The sequence below is a fragment of the Zootoca vivipara genome, chromosome Z1 (assembly GCF_965207765.1).
Source record: "Zootoca vivipara chromosome Z1, rZooViv2.hap1.1, whole genome shotgun sequence".
NCBI lineage: Eukaryota > Metazoa > Chordata > Lepidosauria > Squamata > Lacertidae > Zootoca > Zootoca vivipara.
The window spans coordinates 44610703-44638258 of record NC_142583.1 but is presented as its reverse complement, the minus strand read 5'-3'; the positions used below and the strand labels follow the sequence as shown (position 1 = coordinate 44638258).

The 27556-nt window shown below is 39.8% G+C and overlaps 2 protein-coding genes across 11 annotated transcripts in view; one reads left to right on the top strand and one right to left on the bottom strand.

Moving 5' to 3' along the window:
* Positions 1 to 10372, top strand: part of LARP1B (La ribonucleoprotein 1B) — a 30725-nt gene extending 20353 nt beyond the window's left edge. For 3 of the 10 annotated variants that reach the window (XM_088660340.1, XM_035114227.3, XM_088660338.1), the window contains exons 11-19: positions 1197 to 1568; positions 2601 to 2724; positions 3081 to 3292; positions 3645 to 3751; positions 5297 to 5457; positions 6082 to 6226; positions 7136 to 7245; positions 7336 to 7463; positions 8428 to 10372. In XM_088660340.1, coding sequence (XP_088516466.1) covers positions 1197 to 1568; positions 2601 to 2724; positions 3081 to 3292; positions 3645 to 3751; positions 5297 to 5457; positions 6082 to 6226; positions 7136 to 7245; positions 7336 to 7463; positions 8428 to 8658 — 1590 coding nt within the window. In that variant the 3' untranslated portion in view covers positions 8659 to 10372. Of the gene's footprint in view, positions 1 to 1196; positions 1569 to 2579; positions 2725 to 3080; positions 3293 to 3644; positions 3752 to 5296; positions 5458 to 6081; positions 6227 to 7135; positions 7246 to 7335; positions 7464 to 8427 lie in introns of all 10 variants that reach the window. The other 7 variants (XM_035114228.3, XM_088660337.1, XM_035114223.3 and 4 more) reach the window with 5 other exon arrangements.
* Positions 10373 to 16557: 6185 nt separating this feature from the next.
* On the bottom strand, positions 16558 to 27494 carry PGRMC2 (progesterone receptor membrane component 2). The gene is made up of 3 exons (XM_035114230.3): positions 27065 to 27494; positions 19501 to 19656; positions 16558 to 18476 (listed from the first exon to the last, which is right to left on the bottom strand). Exons 1-3 carry the CDS (start codon positions 27444 to 27446, stop codon positions 18379 to 18381), a joined length of 636 nt encoding a protein of 211 aa, XP_034970121.3. The 5' UTR covers positions 27447 to 27494; the 3' UTR covers positions 16558 to 18378.
* Positions 27495 to 27556: the final 62 nt, after the last annotated feature.

The window sequence follows — 27556 nt, the reverse complement described above, 5'->3', positions numbered from 1 at the left end:
AATGTACTATGACCTAAACCAGTCATCCCCAAACTTTGGCGCTCCAGATGTTTTGGACTACAATTCCCATCATTCCTGACCACTGGTCTTGTTAGCTAGGGATCATGGGAGTTGTAGGTAAAAACATCTGGAGGGCTACAGGTTGGGGATGCCTGACGTAGACACATGTCTAAGTACAGCCTTCAGGCCATCATAACTTTAGCAAATATACTGTATTATTTTAGTGATTTTTGTCTCAAGCACAAATTCTCTCTGTCTGTTAATTATTCATTTTATTCACCTTTACATACTGTTTTCCAAAGTGCCTCACAGTATTATTATTTTTTAAAAATAGACATAAGCTTGTCCTTGAGCTTAAATGTGAATAGGCAAGATGCATATGGAAGGGGGGAAAGGTAGAGGAGGGAGATCAGCTTGACAATGCCACAATTACATGCTGAGTTGTGTATAGGCACTTGTATCCATCTGTGCCCATGTTGATATTCCTTTGCTGATTCTTTTACTTGAATTGAAATGAGTTTACATTCCAGTGGCCCTATGGTTCACTCACTGGAGCAGGGGCTAGTGTCCTTTCCCACATTTCCGCATTGCTAAAGTAATGGGAACAAGAGCAGCACTTTTAGGCAGGGAAGGGTAGACAAGCTCTGCACAGTTGCTCCTGCTGGCACTAGACTGGTCTTCACATTGCTATTGTGTTTTTCTTAGGAGGGAGGTACTTAAAGCTACATGGATCCATCATTGGTACATGTGCTTACATTATACCCCACCTCTGTGGAAAGCAGCCATAGGTGACATGCTACTGAATTTGTTTTGGGAAAAGAGAAGAAAAATATGTAAAGCATGCCAGCTACAATCAAAACATGCCAGCCACAATCAGCATATTGAAATAAAGGGGCTTAAGCATGTTTGGCTCTCTATTGAATTGTGGCCAGTGTTAGAACTCTATTCACTATAGAACTATTTTTTGAATTGAGTTGTAAGCCTAAGAAAAAAAGGTGTGGTTTTAAGAAGCGTAAATGATAAATTGTTAATCCTTCTGTTCCATTTTGTATGATTTGGGATGCTGAAACTGCTATTCGTGCAGTTAATTCCTCTGTTCATTTTATTTCCATTTAGATACCTTCCCAATATTATTTCAAGAAGTGATAAATTAGCTTTGATTCACTGAAAGTGTGAAACACTTTTGCCTTTTCCAGGAATCTGTGCCTGCACTTGAGGAGATGTCAGGACAGCAGCAGCCACTGCCTTTAGAGGAACAAGAACAGGAAGAACTTGATTTTTTGTTTGATGAAGAGATGGAACAAATAGAAGGCCGAAAGAATACATTCACTGAGTGGTCAGATAGTGATTCAGATTATGAAATTGATGATCAGGATTTAAATAAAATTTTGATTGTAACACAAACGCCACCATATATGAGAAAACATCCTGGAGGAGATCGCACTGGCAACCATGTCTCACGAGCAAAAATTACATCAGAACTTGCCAAAGTTATTAATGATGGCTTATACTACTATGAACAAGATTTGTGGACAGAACAGAGTGAAAATGACTGCATTGCTTTGAAGGTAATTATGTGTGTGATCTGTTCATGAAGAATAATTTAATAAAGAGGTATTAAATGGTTATTGAATCAAATACATATGTTGTGGGCTGAGATTATCAACTAGTAAATTAAGTAGAAATCCATAAGCTAATAAAGTTTTGGCCTTTCTTGTACTTGTGTTGGTAATACTAGAATTTAGACTTTAAATGAATGAACTCATTGTCAATATTTGAGCTAGATCAAATTTTTAAAAAATAGTAAGTGACATGTTTGCAGAAGAACAAGATACATTTAAATTGAGAAACTAATGGTTTAGAAGTCACTTGTCTGGTCTGTCTAGGTTTTCTATTACTATCTTTTTCAGGTTCAGTGTTTAAAGCAGGTCTTTTCCCGCTTTAGGCACAGAAGCTTGAGATCAAGGCATTTTGTTCTTAGATTTTTTAGTGAAATTACTGTGGGCTTGCGATGTTACTCAGTGTGTGGAACATAGCAGGTTTTGTTTATCCAAAGATAATGCCCACCTGGGTGTAGCCAGGATTTATGTTAGGGGGGGACAAGCTTCATGTTACTGGGGGTGGAACCTCTGTTTTTATTGATTTACTTGCCGGGGGGGGGGGAGAGGCTGCTCCCCCTTGGCTACGCCCATCCCTGCCATTGGCATATAATGCTATACACAACTGGAGATGTGAGAGATTAGGGTACAATTTGCTTTTCTCCTGCATATTAAAAAAGATGGGCCAGTTGGCTGAGCAGCATTCTTAATCATTCTTGCTATCAAAATCTTTCTGTTTGGCAAATTGTTTGATAAGGGTGATCACCTATTTCAAACATGGGATATGAACCTGGAAGGACTGGTTTTCTTCCATTTTAGTGTTTTACTGTCTTCATGAGCATGACACAGTTTCATTGCAGCCTGCTTGCCAGTTGAAATAATTACTAAAATATTAGTAAATAAGTTATTATTTAACAAATAGTTCATGTTGATATGGCTTGTTTCAGCTATTATCCTATAATTTATGATACATTGTTACAGAAGCTTTTATCCCCACTTCAGCAAGAAGTTGAAAACTTTAAGAAGTTAAATCTCATCAGTAAAGAAGAATTTGAAAATCTTACGCCTAAGCATGCAATTGATCCAAATCAGGAGGTTCCTCCGGGTCCTCCAAGATCTCAACAAGGTATATATTCATAATTATAAGTTATCAATATGGAAGTTGATATGGTGCAACCTGATTGAGAACTCCATGAGTCCTTCACTATTCACATGGAGTTCCAGGTGCTTATAGTGTTTCCTGTTGAGCTTGGTTACAAGGGGTTACTTTATACATACTGAAAGTATTTGCAATGAATTTTTCTTACAAGTAAAAATGGGGGGACTCTTAATTAAATATTGTTATACTAAGAAGTTAATAAAAGAAGATAACAGTAAATTTAAAGAAACAGATAAACACAGAGCTGGGTAAAAGGCCTCGAAGAGCAACAGAAAGCAAGGTGCCTAGTGTTCATCTGTTAATCTGCTGGTCTTTCTGTTTAGACTTAACTGAAGAGCTGGCTTGTAAATTGTTTGGCATCCAAGAAATACCTCCAACAACAATGGCTCGCTCACTGCCAACAGCTGTCCCTGAATCTCCTAGAGTCCACCCTACCAGAACACCCAAAACACCTCGTACACCAAGGCTACAAGATCCTAATAAAACACCAAGGTTCTATCCTGTGGTTAAAGAAGCAAGATCCATTGATGTTAAGGTAGCTAAATTCTTTCTACATAAACTTTCAGATCATGATACTTACTGTTATTTCTTATTGCCAGAGAGCACAGGCTTTGTAACACTTTCAAAATTCCTGCTGCTCAAATATTGTAGTGTAGGAAATAATAATTTTGGATTTGACCAAAACTGCTAAATCCATTGCGAAATATTCACACTGTTAACTTCTTGTTTAAGGTTAGGCAGTTGGGTAGTCAAGCTCAACTTTATGACCTCACAATGCATATGATATACAATGTGAAACTATGAAACTTGACTTTAATTAGGCTGTGATTCTTCAGAAAAGTGGCACCAGTCACATCAGGAAATTATAATGCTATATTTTATTATAGACACGAAGGAAAAGAAAAACACGGCATAGTACAAACCCTCCATTAGAATGTCATGTTGGCTGGGTAATGGATTCCAAGGATCACAGGCCAAGAACATCTTCTATAAGGTAGCAATATTTTTTAAGATTATAACTTAGTTTAATCTTCTGTGTTCATAGGATCATTGGAAAATTGCTTAATTACACAAAATAACAAAGCAAGTAAGAGGAAGAGAATAATGAGAGGAATGAAATACTCTTAAAAGCTGCAAGGTTTGCACACATGAGCAACAACTGTAGAGGGAAAGAGCAAGTGCTCACACCTATTATGTTGGGGAAATTGTTATAAATGGTGGGTATCCTTCAAAACAAACACACACAGCCCCTAACTACAAGATATGTTCAGGTGTTGCCTGTTAATGAGCATAACCTGCAAACATATATTGTCAGGAGTTTCATAGAAATATATATAATATTGAATGGAAATCTCTTCCAGAACACAAATTTGTGTTACAGAAAACAGCTTGTGCTTATGAATGGTAGTACACAGTTTACAGGTACTTGCCACATTGTTGGCTTACAGTTGTATTGCATCTTGCATCAATATTTGTGAAAACATTTTTATCTAGTTAAGTTCATGCATTGTCTCAATAGAATGGCTACATTTGGACAATCATTTGGGATAAAAACAAACCGCCTGCATTCAGATGCAGCTGCTTTACTTCTTTTTAAGTGCATGGGGAGGCAATCCAAGTAGCTACATCTGAACTGGGAAGCTAGGATATAAACCCCTGGTTTAAACCAGCTCTCTGGATTGTTTTCCTGCTCATGAAGGTAGAAGCAAAGCAGTTACATGAAGATGCAGGAGGCTTATTCGTTTTTTAATTATCCAAATGCAACCATTGTCATAGTCACAGCAGGGAACAGTCATGACATTCCAGGTATAGGACTAAGCAGTAGGTAAAAGCTGAATGCAAATATGAAACCTTCCTTGGATGTATAGTAGATAATACTGTGTCATTTAGACTTGTTTTCTGAAGTGGCAGCTAGTAATTCCATATCTGTTGTGCCAGAACTGAAGGGCCTTTGCAATCCTTTGCAATCCTACAGAGTTCTAACAAATTGTCAGAAAAAGCAGAGCTGAATAAAGAATTAGGTATGGCAGGATATCACACTAGAAAGGGCTTCCTCAAAAGTATGTATATGTAGATCCAAATCTATTGGGTTTGCTAAACATAAATAATTTTCATTATACATACATTATAATCCAGCCTGAACCTTGTGAAATCAGAGCAGATTCAAAATAAATTGGGGAAAGTGTGTTGTGTACACCTTGAGAATCTCCTACTTTAAAATGCAGGCAACAAATGGCATATTTTATGTTTCCGTTTACCCAAAATTCCCTTCATGCAAAAAGCTAGCATGATTAGAGAAATATTTTTATTTAACCATGCTTCCTGCTATACATTTAAATGTATTCTTGCCACCTTCATTTTGAAATTAGTATAGACCCTGGAGGCATTCAGAATGTTCGATTTGACTTTAACTTTGAGGATCGTCTGTTGGTGACAGGGTTGGAAAGATGGTTCTACATTATTAATTAAAAGAGAATGCACAATTACCTATATTCAAAAATGTTCTGAAGAATTTAAGCAGCTTGTCTATTTTCTATAGTAGTTCAAATGCATCGCCATTGGAAGGTGCTCCACTATCTGGAAGTTACGGCTGTACTCCAAATTCGCTTCCTAAATTTCAGCATCCTTCTCATGAACTTCTAAAAGAAAATGGTTTTACACAGCAAGTGTACCACAAATATCGCCGTAGATGCCTAAATGGTAAAAACTATGATTTTTTTTCTGCAACTTTAACGAGAAATAGCTTTTTGTCTTTAGTTTTAAGAACTATAACCATTTATGTTCTTGCTTTGTGTTTGTTCTTATAGCTTGTAGGATGTCAACAATGTTATATAACTACATATTTTTGGAAGGGACTTGGATTGCAAGTGGGTGTTCCTGCTAAAGTAAAAGGGGAGGCAGTTTTGATTATCCCTCTGCATCCTTTTGCCCTCAGGGCAGCTTTTCATTGCTCTCTGCACAGGAAAGGAAGCATGGCCAAAAATTGCCTTTTAGTTATCTTTATAGAAAAATCAGGTTTGTGTTTTGATGACCTGACCTCACTGGAGCATAAAATAGAAAAATTCATATATCTGAACAACGGCAGACCAACACAGCTACCTACCTGTAACTCACTGGAGCATGGCAGAGACAGAAATAAATGATTGCCATAAGCGACTTTAACATTCACTTCTTTTCAAGCGGTAGTGTAAGGTGTATTGTTTTTTGTTGGTGCTCTTTTGTGGGATAGATTCATACAAAGCATCTGTTCTGAAGAAAGTAGAATTAGGCTGCTAAATAGATTATCTTTCACCTTTGCTACCTTTTTATTATTTTTGTCTCCAGAAAGGAAACGGTTGGGAATCGGCCAGTCTCAAGAAATGAACACACTATTTCGTTTCTGGTCCTTTTTCCTCAGAGACCACTTTAACAAGAAAATGTATGAAGAATTCAAGCAACTTGCTCTAGATGATGCAAAAGAACACTACAGGTAGGGCTTTGTTTCACTTGTAAAGTCATATACGGTACAGGAGTGCCAACTTGTGTAGCAATATTAGTGGCATTGCTTTGGTGCTTCTGAAACATTAGTATAGCAAAATAAAGTGGTTCCAGCTGCAGAATAGAAAACTAATATTTATTTCCATCATGTAATGTTTACTCTTGAATATAGAGCTTACAACAGACTGTAAAAAATTATCAGATGGATAATTTAAGAGACTTTTGCTAGGAATCATTGGCTGTCCAGTCTTCCTCATTGGATAGCAGCTTTGGGTGCACTAAACAAATGGAAAGATTCTTCTTTCAATGTCTAAATTTTTGCCAGAGTTTTGATTCAAAGCAAATGACAGAAAAACCCAACAGGCAGGTGCTTCCACCGTCTCCATTTTTTGTTTTAAATAACATAAGATTAGGAATCTTTGTGGGATTATTTACAAGTCTGGTTATATTTGATAGCAATATACTCACCACTATTGTGCTGATAACATGAAAATAGCTCATATCAGGGCCTGGGCACTGTCCAAAATTAAGTCAGGTATGTTTCTCCACTAACTAGTATAAGTACAGTTGTTTATCATCCAGAATCCCCACCTCCACTTCATCATATCTAAATTCCTCCTGTAAAAGTCATCATGAAAATATGCTGTTCTGTTTTCAAGGTATGGCATACTCAGCAAGAAACAAGGTAGCTGCCTGTACTGAGGGGTAGGGGTGCGTGTGGGTGAGAGAGAGAGAGCACTAACTCATGAAAAATTGAATAGCTGGATAAGCTTCCCAGATTTCCATTTCTGATCCTTAAAGTGATGTTTTGTTGTTGTTTTTGCTATAAGGAGAACAATAAATATGGTAAAACATCATCAAGAGATTTTTGTGCTCTTATTCTTTATTCACTGTTCTACAGATATGGTCTGGAGTGTTTGTTCCGGTTTTACAGCTATGGGCTGGAAAAAAAGTTCAGGCAGGAGATCTTCAAAGATTTCCAAGAAGAAACAAAGAGAGACTATGAATCTGGTAACACCTTCTTCATAATGGTCTTGTGTAATATTGCTTGACTTCATGCTTAATTAGTTTTAAGACATCTCCAACATGTTCTCTTATTAGGTCAACTCTATGGATTAGAAAAATTTTGGGCTTATCTAAAGTATTCACAGTCTAAAACTCCACCTATTGATCCAAAACTTCAAGAATACCTCTGTAACTTTAAAAGATTGGAAGACTTCAGAGTAGATGTAAGTGTTCAAGATATCTCAAGCAAATTTATTTAGTGTATTAACATTACTGACTGATTTAAGAGACACAACCCCCAAATTTACTGTAAAGTCAACAAATGTCTGTTATGATTGGAGGGTAAGTTCTGAAATGCCTTACATCAGGCATCTCCAAACTTCGGCCCTCCAGATGTTTTGGACTACAATTGGGGATGCCTGCCTTACATTCTTACATTCTGAAATGTAAGATGGTCTGAAGTGCCAAACCGGTTTGTAGTCATGCTGCACATTTTCTATTCTGCTTTCTGCATTATGAAACTTTGTACAATTCAAAGTGTTGGTGCTGACTTTTAAAGCCCTAAACGGCCTCGGCCCAGTATACCTGAAGGAGCATCTCCACCCCCATCATTCAGCCTGGACACTGAGATCCAGCGCCGAGGGCCTTCTGGCGGTTCCCTCACTGCGAGAAGCAAAGCTACAGGGAACCAGGCAGAGGGCCTTCTCAGTAGTGGCACCCGCCCTGTGGAACGCCCTCCCATCAGAGGTCAGAGAGATAAACAACTACCTGACATTTAGAAAATACCTAAAGGCAGCCCTGTTTAGGGAAGCTTTTAATCTGTGATATTTTAATGTATTTTAATGTGTGTTGGAAGCCGCCCAGAGTGGCAGGGGGGACCCGGCCAGATGGGCGGGGTATAAATAATAATAATATTATTTATTATGTCATCTGTATAGATAATCTTGGATACCTGACAGTGACAACTAGAGCAAAGCAGGTCTTAAAAGAGAAAATGTTATTGCTGAGTTCCCGTTATTTATTCCCGTTATTTATTCAAGAAACAATTTCTAATATTTTGGCATGATGTCACTGCACTTCAGTCATTTGGAGTAACCTTTAAATGCTCAGGCTTTGAGGTTCAAAACTAGATCATAATCAGTTCTGATAACTGCAAGGGTATAATAATATTTCCATACTTTCTTTCAGCCTCCCATTAGTGAAGAATCTGGGAGAAAAAGACATCCAACTGGTGAGGAAAGTGATCGTCATAGACATCAATCCAATTCTTCCAAGATCCTTGCTGGTAATTCTACAGCTGCCTCTCAGGCGTGGGTCCCAATAAACTTTCCCACTACAAATACTGTACAGGAGTTGAGTAACAGCATACACCAGAACAGTACTGCCACAAAATCAAGAAGTGATATACCTGAGCAGTAGACTTTCATTAAGCTTGAACCTTGAGATCAACTCCTAATGCCAGTATTTTAGCTCAAGGATCTTCAGGGAGAGCTATTTTAAAGCTTGATTAAAAACAAATGTATAGGAAAACGAAGGATCGCATTGGTTTCTCACAAAATTAAGTTCCAAGTACTTGCCCTTGATCAGTTGTACTGGGTTTGGCGAATAATCAAAGAGATCCTAGGGAAAATATATTGGTCTCCGTGTTGCTGTCCCTGACTTATTGTTTACAGGATCTGCATTCCAATATTATATGCAAAAATACTTTGGGATGCCTTATGGTTCAGCTCATACTTCTTAAAGAAGTTATGGTATACTCATGTAACTTACAAAGCTTTTTCATTCACGTTTCCCATCATTATTTCTACTTATAGAAGCCAAAAAGAAGACATTTTTAATGGAGAAATGACATAAGTTGATAAATGCATATATTACTATCAACACTTTTTTAAACAGTACATGCACACTCCATGCTGTATAGGAATGTGCACGTTTCTTGGGTGCTGGATTTTGTTTTGCTTTTTAGTTACTTTATTTCAGGATCTCTTTTGCGTTGAGTATGAAATTTTGAGTTAGGCATCAATCTCTTTGGTTTAAGGTGTTTTATTTTATGCTGGTTCATATTTGTACTTAGGCAAAAGTAGATTGCAGAGGGGAAGGGTTATGGCTTAGTAAACGTTACATCTTTTAAGTTTAAGCAGAAGGATAAAATAACATGTGGCTCACTAATCACCCTTCAGTTAGAAGAGATGCTTGTGTTTTCCGTTTAATTGCTCTACTAAGTGACTTGCACTTCAAGGAGAGGTTATTTTTAAACAATTATATTTTGTTATTTGACACTGTTTTTATTTAAAGTACAAATATAGTACATACTAAAAAATGTTGTCAAAATGGGTTTAAATAAAGTGAAAATTTAAGACTCTGCTACGACCAACTGAACTTAAATTGTCCAAGTCATCACTTTTCCTAAATGTAAATGATTAATTCAAATAGTAGTTATTTGTATTGGGAGGTAGAAGTTAAAGGGATACTTAACCTGTAATTACCTGTTCATTTCAGTTATTGTAAATTAAAATGCTTAGAATAAGGAAACAGAAAACCTCCTTCCCTGAAGTGGAAGGAGTGGTAGGAATAGGTGCATTTTCATTACATACAGCAAAACAGTGATACTTAGCTGTCTTCAGGTAACTTTCTACAAATAAAGCCTAACACTGTTTGATGCCTTATTACTGGGAGATATCCTAAGTGATCCAACATTTTAGTTTTATTGGACTTCTTTGGTGGATATGGTTGAAATCCATTGCAATTTTCTGTCATTATTGCCTTGTGAATCTGAATAGAACAATTATGAATATGTGCATATTTGTATATGAATATAAGTGGATTTCCCAGTAATTAATTTCTACACACAAACTAGCCTTTTAGAACTACTTTGTTTTGCAAAGGAACTAGGAATTGATGATACACATTTTATATAGCATCTTTTCAGTGTGCTGAAGTTATACATCTCAAACCTGTGCTCTATCTATGCCACCTCCTCCATGAAAATGATGCAATTGTAAATTTGGATTAAACTGTATATAAAAGAAATATATTTACTTTCATTTATTTGAATGAAATGTGTGCATATCTAGCCTTTAGTATGCATAATTTGTGGTATCTTTGCAGATTTTATAAAAATACAAAAAAGTCACCTTTGTGTAGTGTGTGGTTCTTAAGTAATCCCGTTCTTTCAACTTATGTAGTAATTTTGTTGTTATTAGTTAAACTGGCATGTCTAGAGCTTATTGCAGCAGTGAGTGGAACTAAGCATGACCAGGGGCTTTTGTTTTCTGGCCAAAATTTAAGTTATGAAAAAGTCTTAATTTACCTTCTTAATTCACATGATTTTAGCAGGTACTGGTGGTGATGCGGTAAACAATGTTGCAAATATAGGAGAATTTGGAGTGTTGCTTTTGCATAATGGAACACACTATAGACACTGGCTGTCAGAGATTGTTCTAGCAGTGAGCATTCCCTGACAATTGCAGAAGAGAGGCACCCTGGCTCAGGCAGCATCCTAGAGCCCTTACTGCAACCTCAGGGGGAGGGATCAGGGGAAGTGTCCAGCGGGGAGATGCCTCGCCCTTTTAAGTTCATGCCTGACTTAAGACATTCCAAGGTGCGCAGGCGCAAAGGGAGGAGGGCAGGAATCCCACGCTTACTATGCTGGGGGAGGAGCAGATGCCAGGCATTGGGAGAATCTTCGTCAGACTGATCGGACATGTATTCTTGATACTGAATCACATTGTAAATATCAGGCAAAATAAAAGCCTTAAAGACAGAATGGCTGTGGTACTAGTTTCTCAGAAGTAGTCAAACAAGGACCGAGACACTGGCAAAAATATATGGGCTTTATTCAAAGCTTGTAGTACTTGGTATTGTATAGCTGCTAAACTTCACCTGAATATTTTTCCTGCAAGTTGTTTCTTGGCTATTAACATTTGACTTTTATTTCCAGTTGATTAACTGTGATTTTGATTGTAAAGAAAGAGGTGTGTTGTGCTTTTGTTCTCTAAAACTAGTTTGCACAACTTCTGTCCACCAACTCTGTATAGCAGTTGATAGCAGTTGACTAGGCTCTTGCTGATCCTTATCCTGCCTGGGATAAACAAGGGTTTGTCATACAAGGATAAAGGGCTGAATATGGCTTGATGGCTCCGTTTGTGCAGACCACCTATACCACCTGTTGATACGGCTGTTCATGCACTATGTTCCAAAATTCTAGTGTTTGTGGCAAGAAAACTCAGATTACATTATGCAGATTTAAGTTTATGGAAAAAATAGGCAATGTGTTAGGCTAGTTCATAAAAATATATTTTTTAATAATCAAAGTGCTTAGCAAATGCTGCCTTGATGCATAGAGAGAGATGTTTAAATGAGCAAGAGTACAGAGGAAAATTACCACATGACTTGCTTGGTAGTTTTAGGTTGCTTGTCTCTACTATTTGAATCCCCCTTGAGTCATAAAAATCTGTTGCTTGTTGGGTAGCAAAAGGTCAATCATTTTACCCAAATAGTTGATGGGAATAGAAGGAGGGGGATTAATCCTTTCTACACAAGTTTTATTTTTAAGGTTTTAATTTGGGGACTGTGGAGCTCATTGCCAAGGAATCAAGTCTCTTGGGCTGGATTCAAACATGGTATTCTTGCATCTGATATTAGCTGAGGAAATACTGTGTTCCCGGCATTCAAACTGCAATACTTGGTTGCTGTTTGAACAATTTCGTTGTTAAATGTTTTATACCTCATCCTTTGATCAGTTTCCCAGATTGGCTTTTATAATTTCGAAAAGAAAAATTGCTATCAGCTGCTAGAAGGACAGAGCACTCCCTCCTGCAGCAGCAGAGTGCATTTTTGTGCTGGGCAAAAGGAGGAAGCTTCCTTCCTCAAAGCCTGCTTATTGTCTGCCGAGAGGAGGGACAGAGTTCAATTCCATATGCCTGTGGTTTTTCCAGGTGAGTTTTTAAATGCAATGCTGTTTTTAAGAGAACATTAACTGCATCAAAGACTAGCTAATGGACACCATTCATTCATTCATTCATTCATTCGTTTGTTTGTTTGTTTGTTTTATTTGTATGTCACTTTTCCACAAAAGAAATCATGCCCAAAGCGACTTGCCATAAATAAAACAGGTTGCCTGGAAAGCCCCCCCCCAAAAAAAACCTTGATTCATGGTTCCTCAGAAATACAATGGGCAGTAGGGCATTTCTTTCTTTGGCAAGCAGAGTGTTTTGTTTTTAAGTGCATGTCTTTGTAAAATAGTGACAAGTCATGGAAGGCAAAGGTTACTAAAATCACTAGCAGCTGATTGTGTGGGGAAATGCTAATGTGTGTCATAAAACAGATTTAGAAAGTGCTTCTAATTTATTTCTGTTGGGTTGAATAGACATAGTCTCTGATGAAGACCTTGGGTTTTAGAGGCATATATCAATTTACTATGTTTATGCTAGAGGTGCCATCATACATTAGATATAGTTACAGCCTGCTTCTCATAATAGACCTCAGAAGGCAGTTGCTATAATACACATAAACTTAACTTAAAAATGAAAACTATCAATTTAACAATGAGAGTAGCCAAAAACACACAATTAAAACTAAAAAACCTCAAATATGAAAGGCAGACATCAATAAATACTCCTACATCCTCCAAATGCCTGGGCATAAAGTTCTTTATGTAGTTTTGGAATTATAGAAGTATATTTGGGACTGATATTTCTAAGGGGAGGAAGTACATTCCACAAATGGGGGGCCACCACAGATACGGCCTTTTCCCTCATCACCACATAATGGACATTGGGGTGCCAAGAAGATCTTAGGATATGAACGGGCTTGTACTGAGGAAGGTGCTTCTTTAGCTTTTTCCGTCCTGCATAGGAGGTTTTATATGTGAACACCATCAATAGGCATCTTGTTCAGTCACTTGGCTCTGTTGCTGAAACAGACAAATCCTGTTCATTTAAAATGGTTGCTTGAACAGATGGGAACTACACCCTACACAGGAGACTATTAAGCTGCAGGTTGTTTTGTTAGCTGCTCAACACTATACACTTAGCAAGTTTCAAAGCATACAGTATTAAAAAACGACCATCAATTCAACACACAAATCATACAACCCCAGCAGCCTCCATTAGAAACCAACCGAAAAACTCCAAAACGCAGCAACACTAACAAAGCCTTCATAGAGCTGGGTCACATTCCACCAAATGCTTGCGAAGAAAAGGGAAGTCTTAACCTGGTGCCAAAAAAGATGTCTGTGTCTCTGTGGGAAGCAGTCCTTACTGGAGAAAGTATTCCATACACTTGGGGGCGGAGCAGGGAGGATGGGACACAACTGAAAAGGCTCTCTCATTGGATAGCTCAGTTGGTTGGAGCATGGTGCTGATAATGCCAAGGTTGCAGGTTCGATGCATGGGACAGCTGCATATTGGACAAGATGATCCTCAGGGTCCCTTCCAACTGATTTATTGCCAACCTTCAAGCACCCTGGAGAAAGGCCTCGTGACTTGAGTGGAGGGAGAACACAATGTGACAATGGTCTCCAACTATTACTATGTCCTTTATGAAAGCCATCAAAGTAGAGCTTTAAACCTACTTTGTATGATGAACTGCGTCTGTACTTTTTATTCATATCTCCATATAAAAATATACAGTATAGGTTTTTTTTTATCCAGTTGGTTGCCCAATGCATGTATTAGTTAAATGTGGGTTCCAGATTTGAAAATATTGAACACTACTGCAGTAGGCTGATTCTGAGTGGCAGCAAGCTTAGTATCCTTTTCAAATAAACTATTTAGGGTCCAAACACAGTTCTTAATCAAAGGGATTTTTCAGCCTCCTGGCTTCCTGTAGATCAGTACCCTCAAACATCAGCAGTCTTTGAAATGTGTGACCCTCTACCCATCGGAATATCAGCAGTTCTCTTTTGCACATAACAGTTTTTGAATTACAGCCAGCATCTTTAGGCTCCTGTTTGAGGGGCAGGGGTGGTGGGCCTATGGGATAAATTCATAGGGGATTCCTGGGGATTGGTGCCATTCATTCTTGCATTTCTTAAAAGGTGCCAAGTACAAAACTATCAAAAGGTTTTGAAAGCATGGTTGGCTCTTTCGACAGCTGATATTTGCTTGTACTGTGCATGTGCACATCTAACTCAAGGTGCCAAGAATAACAGTTTTCAGTGGGGAGGAAGAGTGGTTTCAAAGTAGAACAGGACAGCCCAAATACAGCAATCTGATTTAAGAATCTCTCAGTTTTCTGCTCTTCCTCACAACCACCTGAAGCTAAGGATTTGTTTGTAACGTAAGTGCAAGCAGATGCTCTTGCTAATTTTCTGCATCTAAGCAGGAAAATTTAATTTTCCTACAGTGGAGGAGGGTATCGTCAAATGGGTTGGTCCTTCCATGCTGTAATAGGGCTGTGGAAATCGCTTTTAACTGCCATCCTGTGTTGGAGAGGGCCTCCTGCAGTTTCTGTCCTGCTGAGCTTCAGTGGTCAGGGCAATAGCTGAGTTTTGCCAAACTTTTCCATTTGCCTATTTCTCTCCCCCCCCCTTGCTTCTCTTTAGGTTGGGGGAGTTGATGAGGCAGTTGAAAAGGACAGGGAACCCCAAAGCTGCAGTGTTTCCTAGATGGGCAGGGGGTGGACAGCCCTACATTTCAATGGAGGATCCTTGGAGGATCCCTTCAAAATGGGCTTGCACAGATACAAGCAGGGAATCTGCATCTGCATTGAAACTACAGCCCAGGGAGCAACATGCAGCCATAGTGGTGTGACTGTCTCCTCAGAGCTCTGCAAATAAAACCACACCCCAGGAGAAATGGCTGGTGCAGTGGGTGTCATTGCATATTCATCTCATACATACCTGTTGTGATATACTCATGATCAAGACAGCAGAGGTAAGTGTGAAGAGAATGCCACCCACTATCCATTCTCTGAACTCTGCCACTGGATACATCATGGTGCAGGACTAGTTGCAGACACCAAGTTTCCCCAAGACAGACCAGGAAAAGGCAAGAGGACCACTCACCACCACTACCTCTGCTAGCTAGTGATTGGGCATTACTCAGTCACCAGTGTTGTCAGACAAAAGAGTGGAGGATCTCCTTTATTAGTTCTGGCCTTAAGGGGTGGTATGTTCCCAGTCTCCTTTCTACGAGGCCATTTTCCTCCATTATCACCACATCAAAGCATTTAGTTACCTTTACTGATCCAGATAGCTGAGAATACCTGGTTAGAGTCTTGATGGTGGGAAAAATGGGGGAAGTCTACTTTGTGACGGGATACAAGTGGACACTGCTCTCATGAGTGGTGTGCCTCAGACACAGCATTCAATACCAACTTGCTGCCGCTGCCCACCTTTGCCTGTGTGAGCATTTTGTCCCCCTCCCATCACTGTCACACCACTAAGGAGCATCAGCCATGCTCCTGTTGCTCCTGCTACGCTACGACCACATCAGCAAATCCCATGGGGCCAGTCATCAGTCCAGACCTATAGCAGCTGACTCGTGGTAGCAGTAGTTGGGCATATCACTAATTAGGAGAAAGGAGGGGAGTTTTGTAGAAAGGAGGGCAGATTTGTAAGATACCATGTACGGTAGGTGTACTAAGGATGTTGAATTTTTGGTAGTGGTGGGAGGAAAGTCTTTAAAGCTTTACTATAATGGGAAAAAAAGCTTGCATTTCTGTGTTACAAAGCACCCACTCTTGCCTGAAAGGACCACTGCTCATTCCATGTGAAGTGCAAATACCACTGTAGTTCAGTATCAATCCTCCGGACAACTGTAGGGAAGTCATACGATCATCAGTGTTGTTGTGTGTCATTGTGAACTAAATGGTTCTCTCCAAGGTGTCTTCAGAGGTGGTCTCAGCTTTAGGTGGGAACCACAATGAAAAACCCTATTATGGATGGGTAGTTTTTGAACATCCAATCTGACCCTCTATCGTAGGAAAATGTTGCACTTACTGTGGGAAGTTCCTCTTCTACAGTAGATTGAGGGTATTCTACCTGGAGTGATTATTGCTGCTAGGAATGTCTGGCTCTCTGCTGGTGCTATTTAAGGATAGAGATGCCTTACATGTTTCCTCGTCTGTTATTTTTGCTTTTCAGGGTTGCAATTTCTGAATTGTTCAGATTGTTGCTGTTATATCCCTAAACTTAGGGAGACACTCTCTCATCCAGGATGGCAATTACAAGTCTGATTTACATAGCCCTGCCCTACTGGAGTGGGAACACCAATTGATTTGGGGATACCCTGCATCCACTATAGAAAGGGAAATTATGTTAAGTCCAACATTTTACTCCCTGAATGTAAAATGACGAACACAGCACACTAACAATGTATCTACAGAACACTTTATTTAAAAAAAAGTAGGAACACAAATTGTTCATTTCTCAAAACAGACTGCATTATTTCAATTATGGAATACATTTTTGGAGTGGAAGAGTTGTAACTGTGGCTCATCAGTGGAGGCTTATTTTCAAATTAAAGGACAACAGCATGTTCACATTTAAAAAAATGGGGCAGCAGATAGAAAATCTTCCTATTGACACCATAAGAACATTCTACTCACAAGCCAACCTGAGCATGGTCCGGAACTGTTTGGTCATTTTGGACAGGAGGAGGATGCTGTTTGTTAAACACACTATATCACATAGCTTGAAGATCACAGCTGAGTTTTCTTCATGCACGACACATGGCTGTCTTATTACTGCATGGCATGATTTTCCTTGTGTTGGTCATTGATGGCAGCTTAATGCTACTTTATTGACTAATTTACAGGAAATGCATTCAATAAAAAGTTAGTTTTTTTCCTTTACCTGCCACATTGATAAAAACAAGCTGTGCTTGTAATATGCCAAGAAAAAGGAATGACAACCTTAAATGAAAAGTAATAGCCAAAGCATGTCTACATACAGACATGCTCCACTGTTATATGCCACCTGTTTGCTCTCATTCATCTAAACTGTACCTGAATGTCACATTTCTGTTGTGAATTAAGTGTGATGACTAAGTAAAAATGAGCTGGGTAAAGCTTTATTTAATAGCAGTGCAAAAATATTTAATATCTCCAATATTTCTTCTTTTACTCATACACACGAGTCCTGGCCACCGATACTAGCTTAATAGCATCTACATAAAGTTTGACAGCACATTTGGTATTTTACATGCTTTATTAAAATTGTATTCATATTTACAGTATCTGCAGGAACCATCCCTCCATTTCTTGCACTTGAGCACCCACATCCATGCGCATTCCTCATTTCTCAAAGATATGAGTCTAGGCTCCATAAATTTAGGGAAGAGGTGGGCTTGTTTATTTAAAAAGCAAAAGGGGAGTGCATTTGGCCATTACACTGCTAATTAAGTTTATGTATATTAACATATATATATATATATGGCAGTAACACTGAGTATTCCTTTACATTCTATATACAGAATGACATCAATGTTTTCCAGTCACCCGAATGTTCTAACTTCAGTCCTCAATGCTGCTTTTAGTGACTCAGGTCACATTTGGGCTTTTCCCTTAAAACAATTCAAGTCTCTAAGTTGAAATAAGGCACAATTATTCCGATTTGATTGAGGGGGAAGGAAAATCATAGAAGCTTCAGATGATACCTTCTGCAGATAAATTTTCCTTTATCCTCCAGGAGATTCTATTTGAAACCCTTTAATCTGCAGAGATCTGAAGTAGTTTTCTGCCATGGAAACCAATGGCCCACAAACTAGTCTGAGTATTTTCATTTTATTATGTTTCAGCAGCCAAATTTACTTGGGATTCCTTAACTAGGTTTTTCATTTAGCGTCAAGAGAAGTAGAAAATGGCATATGAAACGCTTAAGCTTGTAAATAACAAACTGTTCATAGGCTTCAACATGCTAAAAAGATTAGTTTTCTTTGCATTTTAAATCCCTGCGCCCATTCCATTTCTGAAGCCTTTCCAGGCATTACAGTTAAACTGCAACAAAAAATATGTTTGGCAGCAAAGAATGCCTAGTAATCAATTTTTTGTTGAGAGGGTAATGATGTTCTTGTACAAAACCTATCAAGTCGTTTTCCGCAGCAGATGAACTGTACCCAAAGACACAGGGCATTCTGTGATGGGGAGTAAGAGATTGCAGTTCCAAAGGCCCCTGACTTTGGTGATTTACAATGTTTATTCCTGTTTAGTGTGATCCTTGGTATCTTCCTCATCTGTATATTCTGATGGTTCCTCTCCTGGCTTTAGCAGTCTACCTACATAGTCATATTTTTCTGAAAAAGACATGTAGATATTATAATCAAAAGTTACAACATGACATTAAACATCTATATAAACATTGGTCTATCTCTCAGCCCATTAACTTAACGTTTTTAGTTAGTATCAATGATTAAAGGTGTAATTACACACACCTAAGCTGTTCTCTTAGCTTTCCCCTACCTGAAAAACATCCTCGTATACTGGAAATAATACTCCCACAATGGAAAGGTTAGTGTTTATGGGGGGGGGGAGGTCTTCTTGACACTGACTTGTCCACCCATGTTCACCAAACAGCAACAAGTGTCAGAGGTTAACTGAACTTGCAGAGAGCAGTGGCTTTTGCCTCTGCAACCACTACCCTCCCCTGTTGACTGTTAAGGAACAGTCAAGGACTAAGTTCTGCCTGCACAAGCATCCTTGCAAGAATGTCTCTACAATGATGTGAATGTACTGCAGTCCCTGAAGGGTACACAAGCAACTCATGAGATAGTGATCTTGGAATTCTGGAAGAACCCCTGTGATCACTCCCAGCACAGCAGTACCTCCTTCCCCCACAATAGGTACTTAGATTTATGCTGATGTTTACAGAGGCACTAGGTATCCTAACCTTCCTTAATCTGGTGTCCCCCAGATGCTCTGGATGACAACTCCCATCAATCCCAGCCAGCACAATTTTTTATCTTGCTTGCGGCAGCAGAATTAACAAGAGGCAACTGTATACTTAGACTTAAAACCAACTGCCTCCACATCCTCCTGATTCCCCCATCTGATCCAGTATTTTCACTACTGAGGAAGGGAGTTGTCCTGTTGTGCCCAGCCATGGAAACCTATTAAGGTGTCTCTTACCTCCCCTTCCACACAGATACACTATACCTATGCATATTAACTGAATATTTACATAAGCTGAACCATGACATTTTCAAACTAAAAATCACTAGCAATGTAGTAAATACCAATTTCTGCAAAATAATTGAGAAACACATTTAAAAGTACTCACTTTCCATTTGATTTAAAGGAATATCCCAATTTAAACATTACCTTTAAATTGCATTTCCCATTCTCTAACGCTTTCCATTTGCACAGCATTTAAGTCTGATAAGTCATCATATTCATCTCTAAGAGCATCTTTATCTAGACAGAAAGTTGCCAGTCCCCTTGAGGCATCTCTGCCAGCAAATATTCCATAAGGACCCTCTGAAAATAGAAAAAAAAACAGACCCATGTATTCAGTCATTCACTTGCATTATCCTTTCAGAATAACATTGATGTGTTCTCATAATCCCTTACCCCAGATTAATGGTTGCCAAACATCAGAGCTAACTGAACAGTTTAATAAACTTGAGCTTGAACAAACAAGCTTATTCAGGAACTCAAACTGCTTTGCTCCTTTGTCCCAATTATAATATTTTATTTTAAAAATACATGACAAATGCTAGTCACACAGTGGATGAGTGCAAACATCTTTAAATTTGCATGACTGTCTCTACTCAGGACTGCAAAATATAAGTTTATCCTACTTTCCTGGACAGAGCATTGGCTAACACAGAAGCTGAACAATCCACAAACATGAACTTTCCTCTACAAAATGCTGTTCAAATGAAGTGAAATGCGCAAGCTAACAAAGGAGGTCACTACCGTAACTCAAATACTATATAAGCCATATGATACATGAATGGCAGAACAGATTTTGGTTAAAGAAACTGAATCTATAACAAAGCCACAAAACATTTAGAGAAGCGTGAAATATTTTTCTTGGTAAAGGTAAAGGGACCCCTGACCATTAGGTCCAGTCATGGATGACTCTGGGGTTGCAGCGCTCATCTTGCTTTACTGGCTGAGAGAGCCGGTGTACACCTTCCGGGTCATGTGGCGAGCATGACTAAGCCGCTTCTGGTGAACCAGAGCAGCGCACGGAAATGCCGTTTACCTTCCCACCGGAGCGGTCCCTATTTATCTACTTGCACTTTGACATGCTTTCGAACTGCTGGGTTGGCAGGAGCAGGGACCAAAGAATGGTAGCTCACCCCATAGCAGGGATTCGAATCGCCAACCTTCTGATCTGTGGTTTAACAATTGCTGTAATGGAACTTGGCAACACAACTAACTTTTATCAACCTGACCTTTGGAAATAGCTGAACTTGAAACTTAAGATTACATAACATGTAGAAAATTACTAAATGACTTTTTAAAAAAGGCACAGAAATTCAAGTTATGGAAATAAGTTTGTTGTTTTTATTCAAATGAACAGTGACACTATTATACACTTATCTACTGAAACAAGTCACATAAAGGGTTTAACGTTTAATAACAGAATGATAGCAGTCATTCTCATTAAATCGTATATGACCAATTTGTGCTGAATTGGCTCATATTATCTGATCAATGGACTGCTTCAGGAATTCAAGATCACATGGTAGAACATATGTAACCTAAATATAACAAAAATAGTTTAGAACAACCTACAACCACAAAAACGACTTTCTAAAACTTTTGTCCACATTGCAATACTAGGATTTCAGATAAATACATATATTAAGGCTTAAATTCATTAGTGTTTTTCACAACTATGCACTTAAAAGAGTTTAAGCATATTTTACCTTGCTATGCTTGGAAAAAAACATTTTCTATTATACTTTTGGGTTAAAGGACAGACCCAAATGTTAGAAAGAAAATGAACAGAACTCTAGTTTAATGTGAAGAGAGATACATTTTTATCAAGAGTCATAGTTTATAGTAGAAAAATACAACTATACCAAGAAGCTACCTGTAGCCTCAAAAACAACTGCAATGATAAATCAGTACACCAACACAGACACTGAATGTTTCATTAAACAAAGCTGCCCCATGCAAGAACTCCCACTTGCACAGTGGAACTCCCACAAAGCTTACATGATGCGCGCGCGCGCACACACACACACAGAGAGAGAGAGAAGGGGAGAAAGAAGAGGAGGAAGAAGGCTTTACTTTCTCCATCTCTGGAGGAGAGGGGGTGTGACTTAGCTGAGTCTATCTAGCAATACAACCCTGTTGTCCTTTCCGACACTAACTACTGGTTGTGCATAGTTATGTTTGAATATAATTTCCCACAGATATCACAAATTTTATGAGCATGGCAAAGCTTACAAAAGTCCTGTAAATAATGCAATCTGGGTTGTTCAGAAAAATGATAAACAAAGCCAATTTTGAATTAAGAGAGGTCTGTTTAAAATACTGTATCATGAAAATCTAACTTCCAGCAGTTTTCAACTATCTTACACTTCCACCACACAGCAGTAGCATCCAATCTCATCACCACCTCTCCAGCACTTTAGTGATATGGGTCCGCTAATCATGTGTACTGTAGTTTTAATAGGTCTAAATGCCATTAATGAATCACCTATAATCATTCTCATAATCATAGGCTGAAGATTTGAACTGTACTTTGTTCCAAGTCTCCTTACAATTTTCCTCCTCAGTTCCATACATTCCAGCAGTGTTTCAAGTTATTAAAAGGATCACTAAAAAACCTCTGACTGTAGACTCAAAAGGAAAGCACCCCAATATAGTAGTCAGCTTTTGGACATGTAAAGAGTCTTTTAAATGTTAATAATTATTAAATTTCTAGATCACCCTTCATCCGAGGATCAGAGTGGTTTACAATATAAAGACACAACAATATATAACATAGTAACAAACAAAAGCAATACCCCTCCACGCAGTTAAAAAGCTTGTACAGTAGTTGTTTTTAGCCAAAGGCTTTGGGTGAAGAGGAAAGGTTTTGCTTAGTGCCTAAAGATATGAAATGAAGGTGCCAGGCAAGCCTCCCTGGGGACAGCATAGTACCTCAAACCTAGGAAACCTGGAGAATAGTATCTCAAACTGCATGGCTTCTTTTTGTTTTTATTATACATTTTGTGGTCACTATATTGTATTTTTATCTTGTGAACCACCCTGAGATCTAGGGATGAAGGGTGGCTAAATACATACATACTGTAAGTGCGTACATACATACATACCCTTTATTAGTCACATTAGATATGATTGCACTTGGAATCCCTAAAAAAATTGTGAACTTAATGACTGCTCCTAAAATAGTATGCACTAGAAACCAGAAATACACCAATTCTCCATCTGTTTAGGAGTGTCTATTAACATGTGTGGAACTAGCCAAAATGGGTATGTTGATGAAAGGCACAGAAGGGCTCACAATTTTATTGTTTACTGGCAAGCAATGGTAGATATATCAACTGGGACATTAGTTTGCTTTTTTATTATTATTACTTTGAAATAAGTAATCAAAGTCTAGGCCTCTGTTCATCATGATCCCAGGGCAGGTTATATTTGTTAGCCTAACAAATACTGTAATTCGTAAAATTTAAAGCATAAAAATAATGCTTCACTATGTAACAGTTAAGATTACCAAAGAAACTGGTATCCGATAATTTGTCATTTCTTGCAATGACAGCATAGTTCCATGGGACAGCTGTTCGTATTGTTCATAAACCCCTCACCCAAATCTATTCTGATAATATCATAGCAGTTACAAAAAAGAAATCATCTGGGCAGCTGAACAACATAGACTATCATATATTTATTGTTACTACTGAAGCGTTAATTCAGGGAGGTTTTAGATTCCATGAAAAAGGCAAAATCTAGACAAAGCTAAACATTTTGCAATCTATGGACTTCAAAAGCATAAGCATGGCTTTTACAGAAATGAGGAGGTTGAGAAATGCCTAAGTTTGGCTTATTGTGTTCTATTAATACTCTTAAGCTGAATGTGTTGTGAGTAGGTGATTCTCAGGTCTCAGAATTAGTAGCCTATTAGCAGCACTCCTCCTAAAATAACAGGTGCATAGGTTTTTTTGGGGGGTTGACATTGCTGATAGGGCTTGCCGATCAGAAGGTCGGCAGTTCAAATCCCCATGACGGGGTGAGCTCCCATTGCTCGGTCCCAGCTCCTGCCAACCTAGCAGTTCGAAAGCACGTCAAAGTGCAAGTAGATAAATAGGTACCACTACAGCGGGAAAGTAAACGGCGTTTCCGTGAGCTGCTCTGGTTCGCCAGAAGCGGCTTTGTCATGCTGGCCACATGACCTGGAAGCTGTACGCCGGCTCCCTCGGCCAATAACGCAAGATGATCGTCGCAACCCCAGAGTCGGTCACGACTGGACCTAATGGTCGGGGTCCCTTACCTGGATATTGTCTCCACCACTAGGAGTGCCAGCTCCAGCTAGTTGGCCAATTAAAGCTGTTCTTGGATCAGGATGATCTAGTTGCAGTTGTCCACACTCAAACAGCTCCTGATCGAACTAACGCAACACAATTTACATGGGTGTTTCCTTAAAGATGACCTAGAATCTGCAGCTGCCGCAGAGTGCTACTGTCCAGCTGTTGTGCAGGGCAGCAAGAAATGGTAAATGACACAGAACATGAAAGAATTGTGCTAGCTTACCAGGTCCAATTCAGTAAGATAATAGCATTAAAAAATGGGTTAGAACTCAAGTACTTGCAGGAATGCCTTCCCCAGTATCAGCAAACCTTTGTTTTGAGATCTGCAGGGGAAGCCTAGCTTGTAGTACCCTCAGTGAATTTGACCTAGAGGATCGCCACACGAGACAGGGCCTTCTCAATGGTCTTGCTCTGACTGTGGAACCCCTTCCCTACCACACTCAGACTGTTCCCCACAGAGGGCAACCAAATACCTGTTTGTTCCAACAGGCCTTTGGGGTATAGTAAGTGGCATAATTTATATGGTATTTCTCTAATTTAGTGCTGACTTGTCTGCTATACTTTGTAGTGTGCTTTTACTTTGCTCTACCATTTGCTTTTAGCCACCCTGCACTCTCATGAGAAGGGCAAAATATAAGAAATAAAATCTCCATTAACATGGAGTGCTTACCAGTCTCTATTGTGCTTTTGACTCAGCATCATTTGATTCACTGAAGTCACATATGTTAACCTCAAGTTTACAAGCCACCACTTCTTTCAGTGTTAGATGGACAAGCATATTCTTATAAAAGATGTCTCCTTTATTAATAATTCATTTAGTGACCCATCCATGTTAGAAGGCTGAAGATCTTCTGTAGGAGTCTTCCAAGGTACTTTCCAGGAAGGTTTATAACATAACAGATACCGATACACATATTGCTTATTCTTTAAGTAAGTTATAATAGTTTAAGAATTAGTTTTACTAATAGTACTTTTTTGTTATTAAATATCAAAACATATTGTTGCTGGGAAAATGAGATTCATTTCCTCAGTTGTGGGATCACTGTGTTTTGGACTGCTGTATTGTGTGATAGTGAAAATGTCAAGATACCTACTTGATAGTTAGCATATTGTGGCCAGTATATAGCCTGCAGAGAGAGCTGGAAAAAATTAGTTTCAATGCTCAGCACAATGCAAGACACAATAGACCCCTATTCCAGCATCAAATTCTCACAACTGATTCCAGTATTCAGGGAGGAAGGTTTAGTAGCCCAAATGCCATGTTATCTATTTGTACCTACATTACCACTGTTTTACTTCACCAGCACAAGTTGCACATTTGCAGTGTGTAAGTGGTCAGCAAGATATTTAAATAAACAGGGCCACAAAGTTTAACCACTCAATTAAGGTCTTTAATGAATTAAAAATATCATGATTAATGGACAGATCTTTTAAAATTACCTTCAAAATAGATTGCAACACTATTTAGAGATATTCACAATTCTTTTACACAGAAAAATGCCTCTTCTAACATGCTTACTACAACCTATGTGTACATTGTCTGTGCTTTGTTTGGAGAAGTTTTTAACTATATACAAACTGACTTACAGTATGCACATCTGTGTGTACACAGAACCAAGGCAATCAGAGTTTCATTGTGACTGACCCCCAGGCAACTGAGTACAGCAGGGATGGGGAATATATGAACCTCCAGATATTGTTCCCGGCCAGATGGGAACTGAAGTCCAACAACATTTGGGGAGGGCCACAGATGCCCCATTGGTTGTGCAATTTTTTTAATTAAAAATGCAGCCCCAAACTCATATAATTTGTAAATTTATTCTAACTATTAACTTTCTATGTACAATGAATTTTTTTAAAATCCTTGCCCTACTTTTCCTTCACTACCTACCTACTATATACTTCACAAAAGATCATTGGGAGCCTATTGAATAAAATAATGTTTAATTATTAAACCCGCTACTTAGTAGGACTTACTTGCAAGTAAACATATTAAGAACTGGACTATATATTGCCAATCCCCCACCTACTTTAATATATATTAGGTAAAATCTAATCAGAAGCAAGACAAATTTTATTCCAGCTGCCAAGAACTTTGCACAGTTATGAATCAATAAGCCTTTATCTGCACATGGTTAGGACCAGTATAAGATGAAGTCCACAACCCCACGTCAACTTCTTATAAACTTTATTCTGTTGTAACTATGTGTAAGACTGCAGCCCAATTACCATTGCAATTGCTGAGAGACTTGCAGAAAGAGTAAATATCCAAGCCTTAATAAAATGAATCTGGATTCCAACTCACATTGTAAAAGGCTGGAACTATTTCTAGTTAGTTAATCAAAGTCCAGAGAATTACATGTGTAGGGAATGGGAAGCAAATATGCCAAAGACAGCTTGCTCACTCCAGGGCAAATATGCATTCAAAAGGGACTAAATGTCTGAAAGTAAAGCAGATGTGTGAACAAGACAAGGAATGAAAGTTTAGGTGCCCAAGACTGTATTTGTGGGCACCATGGCATGCCCACAAGGGACCCAGGTGGCGCTGTGGGTTAAACCACAGAGTCTAGGGCTTGCTGATCAGAAGGTCGGCGGTTCGAATCCCTGCAACGGGGTGAGCTCCCGTTGCTCCCAGCTCCTGCCCACCTAGCAGTTCAAAAGCACATCAAAGTGCAAGTAGATAAATAGGGACCGCTCCGGCGGGAAGGTAAACAGCGTTTCCGTGCGCTGCTCTGGTTCACCAGAAGCAGTTCTGTCATGCTGGCCACATGACCCGGAAGCTGTCTGCGGACAAACACCGGCTCCCTCGGCCTATAGAGCGAGATGAGCGCCGCAACCCCAGAGTCGGACACGACTGGACCTGATGGTCAGGGGCCCCTTTACCTTTTACCTGGCATACCCATAAACAAGCCCTCATATTTGCCAAGGCCCCCTACCTCCTTAGTTTTTTTTAATGATTATTTTAAATTTCACATTATTCGGTTTGGTTGGATGTGGGCTACCTGTTTCTGTGTAGATGCTGTCTGCTTCCTTGTCTGTATTTTATTTGGGGTGTGTGTTTACCTTTTGTTTTGGAAGGGAGAGTTCAGAGATCACCAGCGAAATGGGTATTTTGTGGTTCCAGTGGCACTTCCCTGCCTCCAAATGTGCCCTGAAACCCGCCCCACCCCCAGCCTGGGGGTGTGGAGCCTGCTATATCTTCTTTCTCCACCTACCCATGTGGGTGGGCAAAGCGGGCCTTTCCCCTTCCCCCACTTACTTACTTACACCTGCTACTTGGGGGCGGGGGCGTTTCTCCCTTCTTCCCCCTCCCAGCCTTTGTCCCACCCTCGCTCACCCAGGAGGCATGTATGCCCCACCCCCGCTAGCCCCCTTCCCCCCGTCCCCCTCACCGGGCCCGTAGAACTTGCTGCCTTTGGTCACGTCGAAGACTTTGCCGTTGACAGCCAGGAGGATGCGCGCCGCGCGCGCGCCGTCATACTCGCGCAGCTGCTCCAGCGTGAAGTCCCGCCGCTTCATGCGGGGCAAGGAGTCGGCCTGGCCCTGCTGCGCCGCGCCCCCCACTCCGCTCCTCTTGCCCCAGCGCCTGTAGAGCCGATAGGCCGCGAGCGCCACGATCGCGAGCAGCGCCAAGCTCAGCAGCATGTCGAAGCCGCCGCTCCCCCCGAGCCAGCTGCCGGCGGCCGTCTCCTCCGGGCTACTGCTGCTGCCGCCGCCGCCGCCACCCCCGCCTCCTTGTTCAGTCCTTAGCTTCCCATCCCCATCGTCCGCCATCACTGCCCAGCCAGCGCCTGCCTGAGAGGAACCGCTCCGCCCCGCGACGGGGGAGGGAGGCGGGGAGGCGCAGGCGGGGCGCCGTCTGACTCTTCCTCGCCCGGGCTCCG